Genomic DNA, 16,922 nt, shown 5'->3' with positions numbered 1-16,922 from the left:
TTGAAAAGCTAACCCACATCAACACTCAGATAAACTGCCACTGTGCCTTTAAGGCAGCCATGACCCCCAGCTTCCCATCATGACAGTTAGGTCAGTTCTTTGCGGATATCCGCAGACCGTTTAACAAAGAATTGCATGCATCATGTTCACTTGCCCGGGGAGGCGGGTGGGTTGCTTATGACTTTGATGAGGATACCCCTGGAAGAGAACTAGGATTACAGGTAAGTAAATTATCCTTCTCTTCCAGGGGATCCTCATCAATAGTCAGCAGCACAGGAATAGAATAGCAAGCCCATCCCCTCATCCTGCGGGCAAGTAAACAGAAGTACCATTATGATACATAACAGCCATAAGGCCTACACAGACTCAATAGGTTAGCATTGAAACAGATTCCTCAAGGAGGCCTGGCCCACTTGGGAATCTGTCCTGGAGTCCGAATCCAGACAGTAATGCCTGGTAAACGTATGTACCGATTTCCAAGTTGCAGCCTTGTAAATCTCGGCCATTGGTACATTGTGCAGAAATGCAACCGTAGCAGCCTTGCCCCTAGTAGAGAGCTTTAGGGGAGCCAAACAAAGGCTTATTTGCTATTTGGTAGGCCAACTTTATGCAATATACTATCCATCTTGAAATGGATATTTTAGAAGCTGGGAAGCCTGTTCTAACAGAGCCATAGTTGACAAACAATTGATCAGCTTTTCTAATGGATTTCGTTGCATCCAAATAAAACTTAAGAACCCTCTTGAGGTCTAGCGAATGAAGAGACCTTTCCGCTGGAGTGGTAGGATTGGGAAAGAAAGAGGGTAAAGAAATAGTCTGATTAACATGGAACTCAGACACAACCTTGGGCAGGAAGGAAGGGTGTTGTGCTCTTACATGAAGACACTGGTAGCCATGTTGTAGGTTTCTAAATCTTCTTTATTAGTTCCAGTTCCAGGTAACATCAGACTTGGTTCTGCCATATACCAGCTCCTACACCAGCTCCTACTTGGCCTATTACAGCCCCCATTACAGCCCCACCAGGAGCAGCCTGCCTAGCTGCTCAGCCCATCTCCAACTGTCATCACTCATCCACACAGGCACCCAGGCATTCCATTCATCACAGTCACACCAACATTCCGGTACCATCTCTCACTCTGGCTGAGCAGCTAGGAAGACCTAGGCTAATCACAATTAATGTAAAACTCAGGGTATAACATAAGGGCGAGTTGGCATAACCACCCTATTATGGTGGAAAACTGTATAGGGTTCTTTAGAACAGAGCGCTTGTATTTCACTTACTCTGCGTGCTGATGTAATTGCTACTAGAAAAGCTGCTTTCCAATTAAGGTGTTGCAATGTAGCCTTATGAATGGGTTCAAATGGAGGGCCCATCAATTTAGACAAGACCATATTCAACTATAAAGGAGGAGAAAGAGGTCGAACAGGGGGATAAACCTTCAACCCCTGTAGGAAGTCCTCGACAACCTGAAGTTGAAAGAAAGAAGGTTGGTTAGGTGTTTTACGATATGCTGTAATGGCCGCCAAATGTACTTTTATGGATGAATACTTCAAACAACATTTGGCCAGGTAGAGTAGATACGGCAAGATTACCTCCTCTTGTCCGTTCAGTGGACTCCAACCATTACGGATACACCACAAGTAAAACCTTTTCCACTTAAGAGAGTATGAAGTTATTGAGGAAGGTCTCTGACTCCCTTAAAATATCCATGCAGCTTTGAGGAAGGTTCAAATGTCCGTACTGCAGGACTTCAGGAGCCATGCTGTTAAGCTGAGCGAGGGAAGGCTGGGATGCAGAATCTTCCGTCCCATTTTGGTGAGAAGGTCCGGCCTGCACGAAGTCTCCGATGCAGGTGAACCGAGAGTTGCAACAGGTCCAGATACCACCATTGGCGAGGCCAGTCTGGTGCTAGGAGTATTATCTTCATTCTAGATCGCAGGAGTTTGGCCACCACCTTCGGAATGCGGGAGGGGTGGAAAGGCACATGCAAACGTCCCTGACCAATCTATCAAAAGCGCATTCCCCCTTGTTCCTGGTCGGTAAAACCTGGGATGCGAAGGCGTGGCATTTTCTGTTTTGATCGTCTGCAAAGAGGTCGACGAAGGGATGACCCCATTGATGAAAAATATCCTCCACCACTTCGTCGTTGAGCACCCAGTCTTCTTGCTCTTGGAAGTGACGACTGAGGGCGTCTGCTCGTACATTCCGCTCTCCCGGCAGATGGACTGCTGTGATCGATAGGTTCCTGGCTAGCAGCCAGTGCCAGATCGCCTGGGATTCGAGACAGAGGGCGAGAGCGTGTTCCACCTTGTTTGTTCAGATAATACATGGTGGTTGTATTGTCCGTTTGTACTAGGACCGATCCGGATTGAATTGACGGCTGAAAAGCCTTGAGGGCTAAATGAACCGCCCACAGTTCAAGCAAATTGATGTGATAGGTCTGTTCCCTGTTGGTCCATCTGCCTTGAGTTTGCAGATGACCCAGATGTGCTCCCCAGCCCTGAAGTGATGCATCCGTGATCAGGGATTGCTCTGGCAAAGGTTGATGAAAAGGGACTCCCACCAGAAGGTTCTGTGGTTGTAGCCACCAGAGAATGGACTTCTTTGCTGCAGGAGAGAGGAGAATCCGGTCGTTCCACTGACCCGAGGATTGATTCCTTTTGTCCTCTAGATCTTGCTGCAACGGTAGCATCCTCAATCAGGCTTTGGGTATCAGAAAAATGCAGGAGGCAATCGAGCCCAGTAGAGAAGCCACCTGTCTCAGTGATGGCTGATGTGTTTGAAGGATGATTTGTCTCTCATTGATGAGTCTCTCCGCCGAAGGAAACACTTTTTCGAGGTCGGAGTTGATATTGGCACCCCAGATAGTGGAGTGATTGAGTCGGTTGAAGGATCGATTTGTCCAGATTGACGTGCAAACATTGAAGGAGATTCATGCAGATGTGAAGGTGAGCCTGCACCATGTGAAGAGATGATCCCTTCAACAGCCAGTCGTCTAGGTATGGATACACAAACAGGCCGTGGCGATGTAATGCTGCTGCTACCACTGCCATGCATTTTGTGAATACCCTTGGAGCTGATTTTAGGCCGAAGGGTAAGACTTTGAACTGGTAATGTCTTGTTCCCACCATGAATCGCAACAACTTGCGATGTCGTGTTGTGATTGGAATCTGAAAGTACGCATCTTGGAGGTCCACCGAACACATCCAATCGCCTTTTTGTACATGTGGGAATATTTGATGGAGCACCAACATCCGAAACTTTTCCTTTCTGATTTATTTGTTCAGAGCACGTAGATCTAATATAGGTCTGAACTTGTTTGGTTGGTCTTTTTTCTGAACAAGGAAGTATCTTGAGTAAACTCCCTTTCCTCTCTGTGCAGGAGGGACCTCTTCTATTGCTTGTTTCTCGAGAAGGGTCGACACTTCCTGACGCAGGAGATATAGATGTAGCCGACGAGAATTTACCGGAGAAATGTCTCTTGGGGACGCACAAAAGCGTAGTGCGTACCCATTTTCTAGTATATTTTGCACCCACTGATCTCTGGTTATGTTACGCCACTCTTGAATGTAACTTGCTATACTTCCTCCCACTGGAGTGTGCAACGGTGCTAGAGGAAGCAGAGACTCATTGCTTCCCTGGAGTTTTTGTTGCGGAGGAGGATTGCTATTTATGTCCTCTTCCCCTTGAGGAGCGTCGGCCTTGGTATTGGGATTTACCCTGTTTGTTTTACGACCATTGAGGGGTTTGAACCCTCTGTTGGTTACCTCACCGATTGTAGGGCCTGTACCGCTTCCTAAACTCCTTTTTCTTCTCCAGGCCCACCGCCTTTAAGGTGTCCAATTCGGCCTTCATTCTCGCCATTTCTTCGTCTGTGTGGGTCCCAAACAGTGAAGTGCCAGAAAAAAGGAGATTCAGTATATGCTGCTGTGCATCCGTTTTTAATGCTGTAATGCACAACCAGGAAGATCGTTGTGCACATATGCCATGTGCATAAGAGTGAGCTGCCAGAGATACACCATCTGCTGCAGCACCGATTACCTGGTTGGCCACCAGAGCTCCTTCCTGAATGATTTCAGAGAGGTCCTGCTGAACCTCCTTTGGAAGTTGGTCTCTAAAGCATTCCAGTGAATCCCATAGGGCCCTGTCGTAACGACCCAGCAGAATCTTGTGCTCTACTCTCTTTATCCGGAGGAGGAAGATGCAACTGCACAAGTCTTTTTCGCTGCTGCAACAATGACAGAATCCGGGGGTGGATCCGATCTAAGGAAAAGAGGATCCGATGCAGCTGGCTTGTATTTTTTAATGATCTGTGCTGGAGCTGCTTTAGCCGATGATGGGGCTAGGAAGACATCCATTACCGGCTTAATGATTCCAGGGACCAAAGGGAGCAATGGCCTAGCCGCAGACTTTTGATGGAGTCTCGAAAATAATGGACGTGGTCGTCTGAGTAGCTGACATGGTGATGCCCAGCTTCTGCGCTCCTCAGGTGAGATCATGAAAAGTGTTCACATCATCAATGGACACTCTGGAAGGGGGACTATTCGTCAGGATAGGTGAGTAATCCCTCTTGGATGAGGGAGTCGAAGGACGACCAAGACTGTACGCAGGCTTTTGTGATGCCCCTGAGTCGACCTGCGTTCAGGGGATCTGCCTTGGTGTTCTCCGGACAGAGTGGTAGGTGATCTGTCCACTTCCTCCACAAGACGCTGTAAGCGAGATCTGTGCAGTGGGCAGGAGTATTCCGCAGGCCGTTGAGCGTGGCCTGTGGGTAATGTCTGCCAATGAGGAAGAGGTTGCAGCCATCTGGGAGAAAGATGGGAGGAAGGAGATCGCCGTCTCCTTGGAGAACCTCTTGGCAGTGATCTTGTACGCTCCTGTGAATGAGCAGAAGCACTGCGTGATGACAATTGTCTGGGGTGAGCTCCGAATAGAGTGGGAGGACTCTGGCTTCTGGAGCGCGATCGCCGTCGCGATGAGTGATGTTATGTCGATGGAGTGTCTTGACGTTGACCGGCTCTGTGTCACCGTTACTGGTGAGTCCCCAGAACCGGATAGTCTCAGAGACGTCGATCTGTGTGCTTCGACGTTGTATGACGTGACGACGAATGCCTGGAGCCCATAGACCGCGCCTTCGACGTTGTGTGCGGGAGACCTCAACGATGAGCTATTCGACGGAGAAATCCTTAGACATCGATCTTTCCCTTGATGCTGATCACCTTTTAGAAGTCAATGGAGTCAAGAGCGGGACACTTGGAAAATAGCCAAGTACAAGCCTATTGAGGTGGTTGGGGGCCCGAATCATCATGTGTATTAAACAAAAGGACCCCATCAAAAGGCAGGTCAACAAGGAGCTCTCGAATATTCTTCATCTGGACTCCCGGGAGGAAGCAGCAGCGGAGGCAATGAAGGAAAGGCAGCTTGCAGAACAAGCCCCTGAATGTCCGGATGAACAAACGAGCAGACCGGATCGTTCGGGGCATGATGGAACGAGCCACCGGATCACCAGACGCCGGCCGAGCCCAGGTCCCCAGAAGGGCATCATAAAGGGAGGCTTTGAAAGGCAGAAGCGGCTCGACATTCCCAGAGACCGTGGTGGAGAACATCCAACAGGGGGTCGATAGGCAGGGGAACTGAAGGGGGCTGCATACGCAGAATGAAGGCAGCCATGGAAACAACCCTCATAAACGCCACACCAGCCTCAGTAGCCCTCCGAGGAGGGGACAGTAACTCATCCGTGGGTGAGGGCTGTAAGCTGAGCTGCCCACTCCAAGGGGATTGTCCGGTGAACAGAGGATTAGACCAATATCCAAAGGTGGAAAACCCCATGGACGAATGAGGGTCCTGAAGGGGCTCATGAGGAGGCAGAGAATCCGCCAGAGCCACAAATTCCAAGTGAGGAAGAGGCAAGGAAGGATCTGGCGTCGACTGACGTCGGGGTGACGCCTAACCTCCTCCAGAGAGGAGTCGATGATCCGGTGTTGAGTCTGCATCAGGGCGGCCTCGTCCGGCGCCGACTAGGCCTCGTCCGGCGCCTGTTCCGAAGTGAGGAACGGAGCCGGAGCGGCAAGTCTACGGCACCGGATCGGCCTCCGAAGAGACAGCTGCCTGTCTGGAGGGCCGAGGGGGACTGAGACAAGCTGCGAGTACCAGCAACCACCTGCGATGCCACAGGGAGCCCACTGGACTATGCGGCGCGGTAGGGGTGTTACGGGCCGACGAGGGGGGACCCAGCCGGGCCGCATCCCGACGCCATACCTCCATCTACCCTAGAAGCAAGGGGCTCAGTCGGTGGCAGGGGCGAACCCGCCAGCGAGCCCACCGGAGACCCCGCACGCAGCAGAGGGTCTGAGGCCGCCCAAGGGAGAGGAGGGGACCCAAGAGAGGCCTTCAGGGCCGCGGCATTTGGGTCCAAGTCGCCCCCGCGCCAGGAAATGGCTGATAGGGGAGGGCCGACTCTCGGGGGTGCACGTCCAGCGAAATCCAGGAACTAGCGCCCCCTTCAACAGGGGGAAGGGAGGTTGATGACCTCAGCGACAGAACTTACCAGGAATGGGCAAGCGACACACAAGGGAAGTAGACGGCAACCAACGCTGCAAAACGGAACACTCCGCCACTGGGACCTGCCGCCCAAGAGGAGGCCGGAGGCCGTGATGACTCCGACTGGGACAGGCGAGCCGAAAGTAGTTTCGTCTGGCGCTCTCGCCAAGACTTCGGCTTGAGCTGTTGGCAGGTGTCGCAATCCGTTGAGTCGTCGTGTTCGCCCAGACACCACATGCAGATAAGGTGTGGGTCCGTCGGACATTTGCCGCAAACAGGAGGCACACGTTTTAAAGCCCGAAGGCATCGCACACTGTTCCTGATGCAAAGTGTCAAAAGGGGCCTGAAAACAGGCCAGAGGAACCGCTTACTCCAAATCCATGTTTCACGCGGAAAAGAAAGAAACTGACGTCAGCATGCCGGGAGGGACTTGTATGACCTGGCCGACGCCACGTCTGTGGACAATGTCAGGGCGGGGTCATGTGGTGCCCTCCCCTGGCACGCAGAGGTGCTGCTGCTAATTTTTCTCCGGATCCAGTCTGACACCTGGGGATAATTCTAAGTTAAGGAATCTGCGGCTAGATGTCTATCAGATAGTTTTTCCTCTGTGTGGTCTCCTTTCGGTGCCGATTTTTTCAGTTCCGAACGTGGTTTCAATTTGTGCTCTGGAGCCGTAGGAGCGGTCTTGTGTTCCTTGGGCTTCGATGTCTAGTAGGAAATCTTTTTCGGATCAGAAGTCTTTCGGTGCTGAAGAGCTCGATGCCAAGGTCTTTTTGGATGCAACGGGAGTAGGGTGTATTCCCGATTTTGGTACCAACGGTGTTTAATGGGTACGGATATGCGGCTTGCTCGGTCCCGAGCTGCCAGAAGGCTTTTCCTTTGTCTTCGGAGCCGGGCCTGGAGGCGGGGCTTCTGAAGTTTTCCCTCTGTCTCGACTAAGGCCATCAAGCGACGTTTTGACCGGAGCCGCCTTCTTTTCTAAGGGAACCGGGGTAGGGGCGTTTGTACTCCCTCTTTGACCTCTTTGGTCATCCGAGTCATCAGCTTCTAGACGATATAGAGTTCCTCCGAATCTTCTGCCTCTAGATCAGGGCCCTCATAGAAGATGCCGTGTAGCACCTGTGAAGCCCGTTGAGCAATAACGTGTTGTCAAGCCCGGCGATCACGGATAGTCTTTTTCGATCGAAAACAGGCGCAGGCTTGGCAATCCTTTTCTTCGTGCTCTGGCGAGAGACAAAGGTTGCAGACCTTGTGGTGGTCACTGTGTGGAAATGTAGCTCCACACTGGGGGCATTTTTTAAATTGAGTCCTTACCGTTAGCCGTAGGGCCGAATGGACGACTGGAATCGAGGAGTTAGCGCGATGAAAGTGGCACGAACAAAACAATACCGTCTAGTAGTGATGGTTTGCGCGTAGAAAAGGTTTGGAAACACGATACCGAACCGGAGCACCGAAAGTTGCATCCAAACCAGATGGCGGAAAAAAACAATCTAAAGATTGAGTTGATGCCCATGCGCACTATCGTCCAAGGGAGGAGTCGCCTATCTCATGACTACAAAGACTTCTTCCAAGACAACAACAAACTGCAATCATCCGAGCCCAACACCAGATGGCGATACATGAACAAGTATGTATTCTGCAGCTCATATGCCTCGAACCTATATTTAGGACCAAACATGCTTTAAGAAAGATCCAGGTTACATCTCTGATGAACTCGAGAGAACTACAGATTGCAGTTTGACAGAGCAGGTTAGTTTAACAATGAAATGTATAACTTAGTATAAGCATGGCTTTTCAACTACATTGACTTTTTTTTTTAAAACATTGCTAACAGCTAAATTCTTTTATTTTTATGGGACGAGGGTGTTTCAATGGTGTAATTAAAAATGACCCATATATTCCTTTTCAATGTTTAAAATTAAAAAAAAGCCTGCTATTCTGTTTCAACCTTAACTCCAAAACCTTCCTGACGGTGTAATTCAGCAGAAAAAAAGCAATCTCCCCCCATTAGACTGATGTTTTTATGGGGAAACTTTCAGTGGTCTGACATTTTAACATCCCCACCTGGTTAAACTACATTAACTGTGCAGGTCTACTTTTGTCAAATGAAACAGGGAAACCATGTTCTGTCAGTCCGGTTACATCCAGGTCAACTCGTACACAAAACCAATCCAACCACCCAAGCAAACCCTACATTAACCTTAGTTAGTGGAATGGGCAACTGATTGTTGCCAATGCAATGGAAACCAAGTGAATGTTCTGTCATTTTCATTTTGTAGATCTATGAGCAATGTTCCTTGCATGTTGGTGAGGCGTGCTCAGATCACCATTCTTGCACATATCCTGACTGGGGATTACGAACTGTGGGGGTTTAGGAAGAACACTATGTTCATTTGTTAGCCACCCGCTTCCGATTGTTCCCCTACTGTGTTTTCTAATCCCACACTAGAATCACCACTTGATGAACTTTGGCTTTTCACTTTCTCTGCATATTTCCTAAACACATTAGATTGTGATGCTATTCTGAAATAGCAGTGACTACCCTCATTCATTGCACAATTGTTATCACCAAACTCAAAGGACACAAAGAATTTGTCAAGAGGCAACCGAGGAATACAGTTTTGCAATGAAATCAAAATTACAGCAAGATGAACTCACTTTTAGCTGCTGATGGTCCACGTGAAAAGGAGGAACTGGCTCTGACAAAATCTGCATAGCCTTTTCAACGTTGATTAGGTGCTGCTGTTCAACTAAAGAATGCCTGGCACGTGTCATGCGTAGTACACCAAGGTCTACATAAAACAAATAAGAACAAGATTTTTGACTAAGCCTTCAATGGCGATGGGATTTATTTTTTAAACATTCTCACGGCAAGCATGCTTACGTACATTATTCAAAATTGTTGATCAGCATTATTCACATATTTGCACTAAAACCCCAAATGTTTGCAAACTTCTTGCTAAATTCAGACCTGCAACATATTTGGATACCCCATCAGTCCCTAGAAGGTGGATATGCCTGGGCAGTTTCTCACGCATTATCACTCAACTAAGACAAGGACCCTTTCTTTAATGGTGAAATTGAGCAGGAGAGACTAAAAAAAGGACCTTTTCCTGGTCCTGAGCTGAATTTGGAGGACAGCAATGCCTCCTCTCTACCATTGCAGTATTGTATGATGTAAATTTCTTACAATAGTACCAGGAGGCTACTCGGTGCATTTTGCATGCTTTTTTATTGTGCTTCTCTCCCGCTCTTCCCCCGCCCAAAAGTTATCCTCATGCAGCCCACAGGAGGCATGTGTCTGTCAACGCCATTCACTCACAAATGGACTGCGAGTTACCATCCCATTTAACCCTTCCACTCTGTGCTTTCAGGTTACCTACCGGAAGGTTAACTGAAGAGGTTACATTTTTTGTTTGGGCCTGGACAAGGCCGAGCTAGAATACCTGCTTGTTGTGCATCTTCTCATCTTAATCTTCTATACATTTCATTGTACAAGTTCAAGAGGTAATGCTGCCAAGCATCATGCTGTAACAACTTGGTGTCTGTTATTCTCAGTAGGTTTATGTAATCTCATTCCTATGAAGACTTCAGATGTGTGCACTTTTTAAATGTCTTAGTGGCTTATCAGATTTGCACCTCCCTCTAGGTTGACTATTAGATAACTAGTGGATTAACAGAGCTTCTCAGGACTAGATTTCAGTCGCAAACTGATGTAACAATATGGTACCACAATACACCTTAAATACCCACAATGGATTAGACATGGGCCACTCCTGTGCAACATTTTAGGGAAACCGGAGGGCTGCCTAACCATGCTGCCATGGATTTATCTTCTTCCACTCACGGGCAAGGTGGGTCCCGTAAAATTTCCTCTTGCCACATAATAGTACCTTCATGGGCTAGACAATTGCTGATACTTGCAATTCTTTAAGGCATATTCAATGTTTTAGAGGACTTCAAAAAATGAGACTTGCTTCGCTCCCTGGTGTGTTCTAGTACTCATCTGCTAGCTAACCAGTATCTCCAGGGAATTGGCCTCACAAGCTCTTCAGCAATCCCATGACACTAGGTCTGATTAACAGTGTTTTCAGGGCTTTGTCTGCAGCACTCCTGCGTGACTATACAATATATTTACTCGATGACAATAGCTTCTTGCTAGGGTGGGGCTTCTGATGCTCACTGGTAGGCATCATTCATTACTCAGTTACTCCCAAGTGACTATTATATTCACTGACTGCTTAACGGTGCTCCAAAAGGGGTGAGCTTCTCTTGCTCATGTGAAAGTCTATATAGTACTCAATTGGTGCTTAACAGTGCTTTCCACGATTGTGGGTTCCACAGCCTTTGAACGACAGCAAATTGTATATTCACTGGTTTCTAAACCCAATTAAAGACGGAAACTATCCATATGAAGGATATCTATTCTTACATTCTTCAAGGCTCCATTCTTATATGCAGACACATTGCTGCACCAGGTTTATATACATTTCCAAACATAGCCCAACATCTTCCAAATAGGTCAACTAAAACCCTTTTTAACCAGACACTCTAAAATGATGCATAGAAATCCAATGCAAATCGGAGTACTTTGTGACTTGGGGGGCGATGCATGGTGGTGGCGGCATGGGGTGTATGAAAGTGTACAGTATTCGTTTTGTGCACCTTCCCATTACCAGGTGTGCTAAATTATAAGCCAATGTTTTTAGAAGAACTGTATACCTGGAGGGTCAGAGGGAATTCCAATACTCTCAAAGATCATCCACTAATGGGTGGTGGATGTGAAGCCTTTTCTGTGGGCTTAACGGCAGTCAGAGCTTATTGGAAGCAACTGTTAAGGTCGCTATTTACCAATGGTGTCCTGGGACCAGGGCGCTATTGAATTTAACCCGGATAACTATGTACTCCACCGACAGCACTCAACTTTCTGGCGTAAGCAGATCTGAGAAGAGCACTCAAAGTGGTGACCTGGGGATAGACGCTGAAACTGCATAACATGTGCAACACATTTAACAACATGAATACTGAAGAAATGTACTAGCTAAAAGGAAATGGGTAATGTAACAGTAGTACTTTACAGTAGGGAATGAACATAAAAACAAAGGATCCAGGAACAAACTCCACAAGCGTTTATAGTTCCTATGGGCTAGGTATTATAAATTTGATTACCAGTAGCCATACAGCCAATATTAAATAATTGAAGAAATCTTTGCAGCCCAGCCAAGTACCAAGCATCTGACTAACATATTAATGTGATTACTGCATCCCGCAGGGTTCCGACATTTGTCACACACATCACCTTATCAGTCCAGCTGAAAAGAGGAAGGAAAACAAAGCTAGCAGTGCACTCACTAAAACTTCTGTACTGATAGGACTACTGTGTGAGCATTGCTGTAACTTTAAGGGAGGGGACTTGCAGTCAGCTTTTACTCGCAATATAGAGTTTCTCGTTTCTTTGAAGACAGGGTGTTTAGAGTGATTGAGCATATATTTTCCTAAAATCACAGATCGACACTTGCATATACAATATTGTATGCACGACTATTAGGGCACCCGCCCGCATGGACTACTCTTGACAATGGTTCCGAGATATTCCATAATTTTGTACCAATTACAATTTGCCAATTAGCTGCCTTCTGGTGTATCAGGCTTCGTACCTCCTCGCTGCCAGTTGCCTGATGCTGGGCTTAAGGATGCATACGCTGAGGAAGCCACCAAAGCCATCTGGTTTTCAAGCAATTTTTGCCATAGGCCGAGATGTTCAAAGCAATCGTGGGTTTTGTTTCCCAAGACAGCAGAGACATAGTCACTGGAGTGTGCTTTGCTTCACCTCCGAGAGGGAGGCGTAAGCTGCAGAGAAACAGGCAGGAGGAAAAGGCAATTAAGCCTTTTTATAATTATTGAATTGCCACCAGTGGACACCCTCCCGATTCACAGTCACTAGCCTGTAGAGACTGGTAACCTCTGACCACTTCTGGGCTGCATGGCACTTCCGATTCAGCTGTCATTTAACAAAGCAGTTTCACAAAAAAATAATAATAGTTTACTCCCAAAAACATCCTGCCCTTCTGGTCAGTGGGATCCAATCAAGAGTTTGGGCCTAGTGTAGGCAGATCCTGTGGAAGTCTCCAGCAATGCAAGGGATTTCTTGGTTCTGTTCAATCCATCACTTTTTATATACTTCAGTGTACATGAACCAAATTCAAGCTACTTATTTCCCGTTTCACGCACATCACATTGTAGGGGACTTGCTCATGATAAGACTGATCTAAATCACTTTACTCTATGAATAATGGCAGACTCTTCCGTAACGCAAATCTCAAAATACTGAGCAGATTGAAATCAAACCTCAAATCGAACCTATTCTGAACCAAGTACTAGTAGTATGACAAATCTGATGTAATGGGGTTTAGTGCTTGCTCTAGCAGAGCGCAAAACGTCCTGGGGTACATAGAAAGGAAGGAAAACGCTACTCACCTAGAACACAAATGCATCTTGTAATATTGTGGATTTTCATACTCTGCATACTCCTGCTATCTAGTGCTGGGTGTGAACATTGCAAGTGGTTTTCTTTGAAGTAAAGATTTGTTTCAAGGTAACTTGGGATCTCTCCCTCCAGTGCCTACAATGCAGCAGCACAAGGACTCTACCTCAGATTGCATTTACTTTTTTTCTATATGGGTGAAAATCAGCAGGAGTACTGCTACAAACCGGAACAGTCTATGTATGCTGGTGTAGGAGGACAATGGATTTGAAAGTAATGAACCGTTCCAAATATACTGTGAGCTTGCATCTGGAGAGCTCAGATTGCACCTGTGGACTTAAAGCACTAAAAGCTGCAAATTGACTGAGTATCCACATAATCGGATTTTGTTAGAAGTGTGCATGGTACAGAATACTGCAGCTTTACATAAGAAAGGAGCCGGATATTGCTAAAGAAAGCCATAGCGGCTGCCTTTTTGAGGTTGGAGTGTGCCCTATGCATAGCATACAGCAGTGGTTCCCAAACTTTTTCCCTTGGCCCATTGGCCATTGGCTCCCCGGGCCTCGGGAGTACTTGCATTTTTCTCCCTGAAAATAATTGGGATGAAGCGGAGGAAGGTATTATAATCATATATGCAGGGTGTGTCTTATTACTAAGGCGGTGCCTCTAATAAAATATTCCTAGTTACACTTCTTTGCCCATGCCTTTTTTTTTTAGAGGACCCTCTCAAACTTTTTTATCCCACTTACAGTGCAAGATAGCACTCCTATGCATGTAGGCCCCATTGCTAAAGTGTTTCTGCGCTTGAAGAATATTTGGATGCACTTTTATTTCTACCCATCCTCAGAATTCTCTTCTTTTTTAAAATGTCCCTCTTTCTTGCTTCCAAATGTTGGTATTATGCCGTATATGGTGCTTTACCTCCCTGTGCTCAAGGAGAGAGCAGGTCTGTCTGGAAATGTGAGTGTACTGAAAGAAATCTGTACTGTAAGTACCTATGGTTCAAATACAAGTGTTGATAGTTAATACTTAATGTGTTTAATAGACCGGACAACTGTATTTTCCTATTGACTTGCATTGGTGTAAAATGCAGTTGGAAAAAAACTAAACTATTAACGAGTCTAACAAAATAAATCAGGCATCTTCCGCTTACTTTAGGAGTGTTGGAACGTGGGGATCCAGTGAAATATGGAGGTCATCTCCCTGAAAATACCATCAATTAAGCACTACTTTTGCAGCTTTAGGCAGGTCACTTACAAAACATCAACATCATGCGTTTAAGTCTAATTAGTTAAACTGAAGCCAACAGACCCGTCAACATTAATGCATTAAAGTGCTTGGTGCGCGGCTCCCCTGGCTAGGTTTGGCGGCTCCCAGGGAGCCACGGAGCACAGTTTGGGAACCACTGGCATACAGTGTACATTTCGCTTTGGCATAACAGATTTGGGAAAATCTAACCATCCAGCTAGCAATACCAGACTTAACAATATTTTCCCTAAGTGCAACTTGGCAAAAGTTACCAATAGTTGTGTAGTCTCTCTAAAAGCGTTGGCCCCGTTAATACACCACACAATGGACATTTTGAATTCTCAAGTGTGTAATGCCTTTGCAACAGTCTGAGGTTGGGAAAATAAAAATGGCAAATCAATGGTTTGCAAGAAGGGAACGTGGAGACCACATTAGGAACAAAACAAAGTTTGTTCTAAGGACGACCCAATCTTTGTGCACTTGAGCCATTGGCTCTACTGTTAAAGCTTGCATTCACAACTCCAATGAAGGGAAGGGATTGGAGAGCATTGAGATTAATCTTTTAGGGCCTTCTATAAAGACTCAGACTACTAGTATTTTGAAAATGGACTGCAAGTAATGTGCCGCAGCATACCCAAACTCTTAATACGTCAAGTGCTTCAACACAATTTTCACGGATGCGATGTGATGTTGTAGCTGACCCCAATGATGCATGAGCAGGTCTGACAAAAAGGGGTAACTTATTGTGGATAGGTAGGGACCATAGTAGAAGCAAGTACCATAGCAGTCTAGAGGTCTCAGAGGTAACCTCTATGTGCTGCTGCACTGTGGTTTTCCGGAGAGTGATCATGAGTAACCTTGAAAGCTTCACTTTGAAGAAAAACAAGCACCCTCCGCTCCAGACATTAGAAGGCAGGAGCATGCAGAGAATGTGATCTACTGTAGCACATACTGCAAACACAAATTTTCTGGCCTCTCCTTTATTACGATCCTAAATCTTCGCAATACCAAGGTCATCAATGAAGCCACCAACAGAAGCAGAATGCTGTTTGAGACAATCAAGCATTGCATCAATCCCCTGCCTGACCCCAATAACCGTCACTAGATAGAAAAGTGCAATTCCATCAACCTCTTCATCCGTTGCAAAACAGTAGATCCAATAGCAAATCAAGACGACCAAGCTCACTTCAATTATTATACCTACTCCTTCCCGTAGAATTCTGTAATGGTCAGGCTTCAAAGCCCTATACCACCCAGATCTCGCCGACATACTAAGATCTCTCAAAATCAGTCCTTTAGAAGAGGTCTTACAATTGCCCTTCACGACAGATCTGTAGGTGTTCTCTTGCCCCTACTCATCATTGTCAAAGCTTCCTTTACTCAAGGCATCTTCCCTTAAGCCCTCTAGACTGGCCAGGACTTCCCACTTCTAAAGAAACCTACACTAAACCCTGATGACCTCTCCAACTACCGGTCCAACACTCACCTACCATTCTTTTTGCGAGATCACTTAAAAAGGAGGTCCACGGTCGGCTCCAAAATCGGATCAATGCTAATCATCTCCTGCATAAGTACTAGTCTGACTCCAGATGAAACTGCAGCACGGAAACCTCTACCGTACATATTGTAGATGATGCCCTCTTGACCACAGATGAAAGCAACCCCACCTCCTGATATTGCTACATCTCTCAGCTGCCTTCGACACAAGCTGACCACCCTAGTCCCATACGCACACTGGAGTCTCAAATTAGACATCAGCAATATCTTTCCCTGGTTCATCGCCTACCTTTCCAACAGACACTAATTTGTTCACATGGGCACGTCCAGGTCACAAAAGACCCTTGTCACCTGAGAGCCCTCTAGAGCGCAACACTCTCTCCTGTCATCTTGAGACCTCTACATGGAGCTGCCTGTTGCTCTACTAACAGATAATCGCATCAAGACTCACCAACATGACTGATATGCAATGCTACTTGAGTCTCCTCTGCTTCAGACATTCAATGTCTCAAACACTACTTTCACATAATCCAGACTTGAATGTACAGCGCCTACCCAAAGCTCTGCCTAACCATGACCACATCCATGTTATTTGCCAACAACAAATAAACAAGTTACAGTATAATCCTGGCTCATTGACAGCTTCCACCCCCAACGATAATCGAATACAAGTCACTTTGATTCACCCTGGACTCCAACCTCATCATCACGGAACACACTACCAAAAACAAATGCTATGGTACCAACTCTCTTCTAAAGAAAGTCAAACCATTTGTTCCAGAAAAAGACTTCAGAATTGCTATTCAAGTATTCACACTATTGAATCTAGATAGTGGCAACACCCTACTCCATGACCACCCAGAAGCCTCACTGACACTCCATTAGGGTATCCCCCATATGTTGTATCACATCTCCTCCAGGGCCTGACGAAATATCACATCACCCCATCCTGATAAAACTCCACTGACCCCCTTCTTGCTAGTCCGCACCATCTTCAAAACTAGCTGCATCATTTAACTATCACAACCAGCACTCCTGCTTATCTTGAAAACAAGTGCACCATCTCTAGTGTATCTTAGCATATGTGCAGCCCAGACTGACTGCAGACTAAGAAGTGTAAAAAAAGACAGCAGGCCTTTTCAATCTATGCAC

General features: G+C 46.5%; 1 protein-coding gene across 2 annotated transcripts in view; it reads right to left on the bottom strand.

Annotated features, from left to right (window-relative positions):
* ATAD2 (ATPase family AAA domain containing 2) overlaps positions 1-16,922 on the bottom strand; it is a 424,041-nt gene that overhangs the window by 91,945 nt on the left and 315,174 nt on the right. For both annotated transcript variants that reach the window (XM_085604996.1, XM_085604998.1), the window contains exon 26: positions 9,200-9,333. In XM_085604996.1, the coding sequence (XP_085461122.1) occupies positions 9,200-9,333 (134 nt within the window). The remainder of the gene's footprint in view (positions 1-9,199; positions 9,334-16,922) is intronic.

Source organism: Triturus cristatus, chromosome 5_1, assembly GCF_964204655.1.
Source record: "Triturus cristatus chromosome 5_1, aTriCri1.1, whole genome shotgun sequence".
In the NCBI taxonomy this organism is placed as follows: domain Eukaryota; kingdom Metazoa; phylum Chordata; class Amphibia; order Caudata; family Salamandridae; genus Triturus; species Triturus cristatus.
The sequence above is the reverse complement of the archived record's forward strand: the minus strand, read 5'-3'. Positions and strand labels throughout refer to the sequence as shown.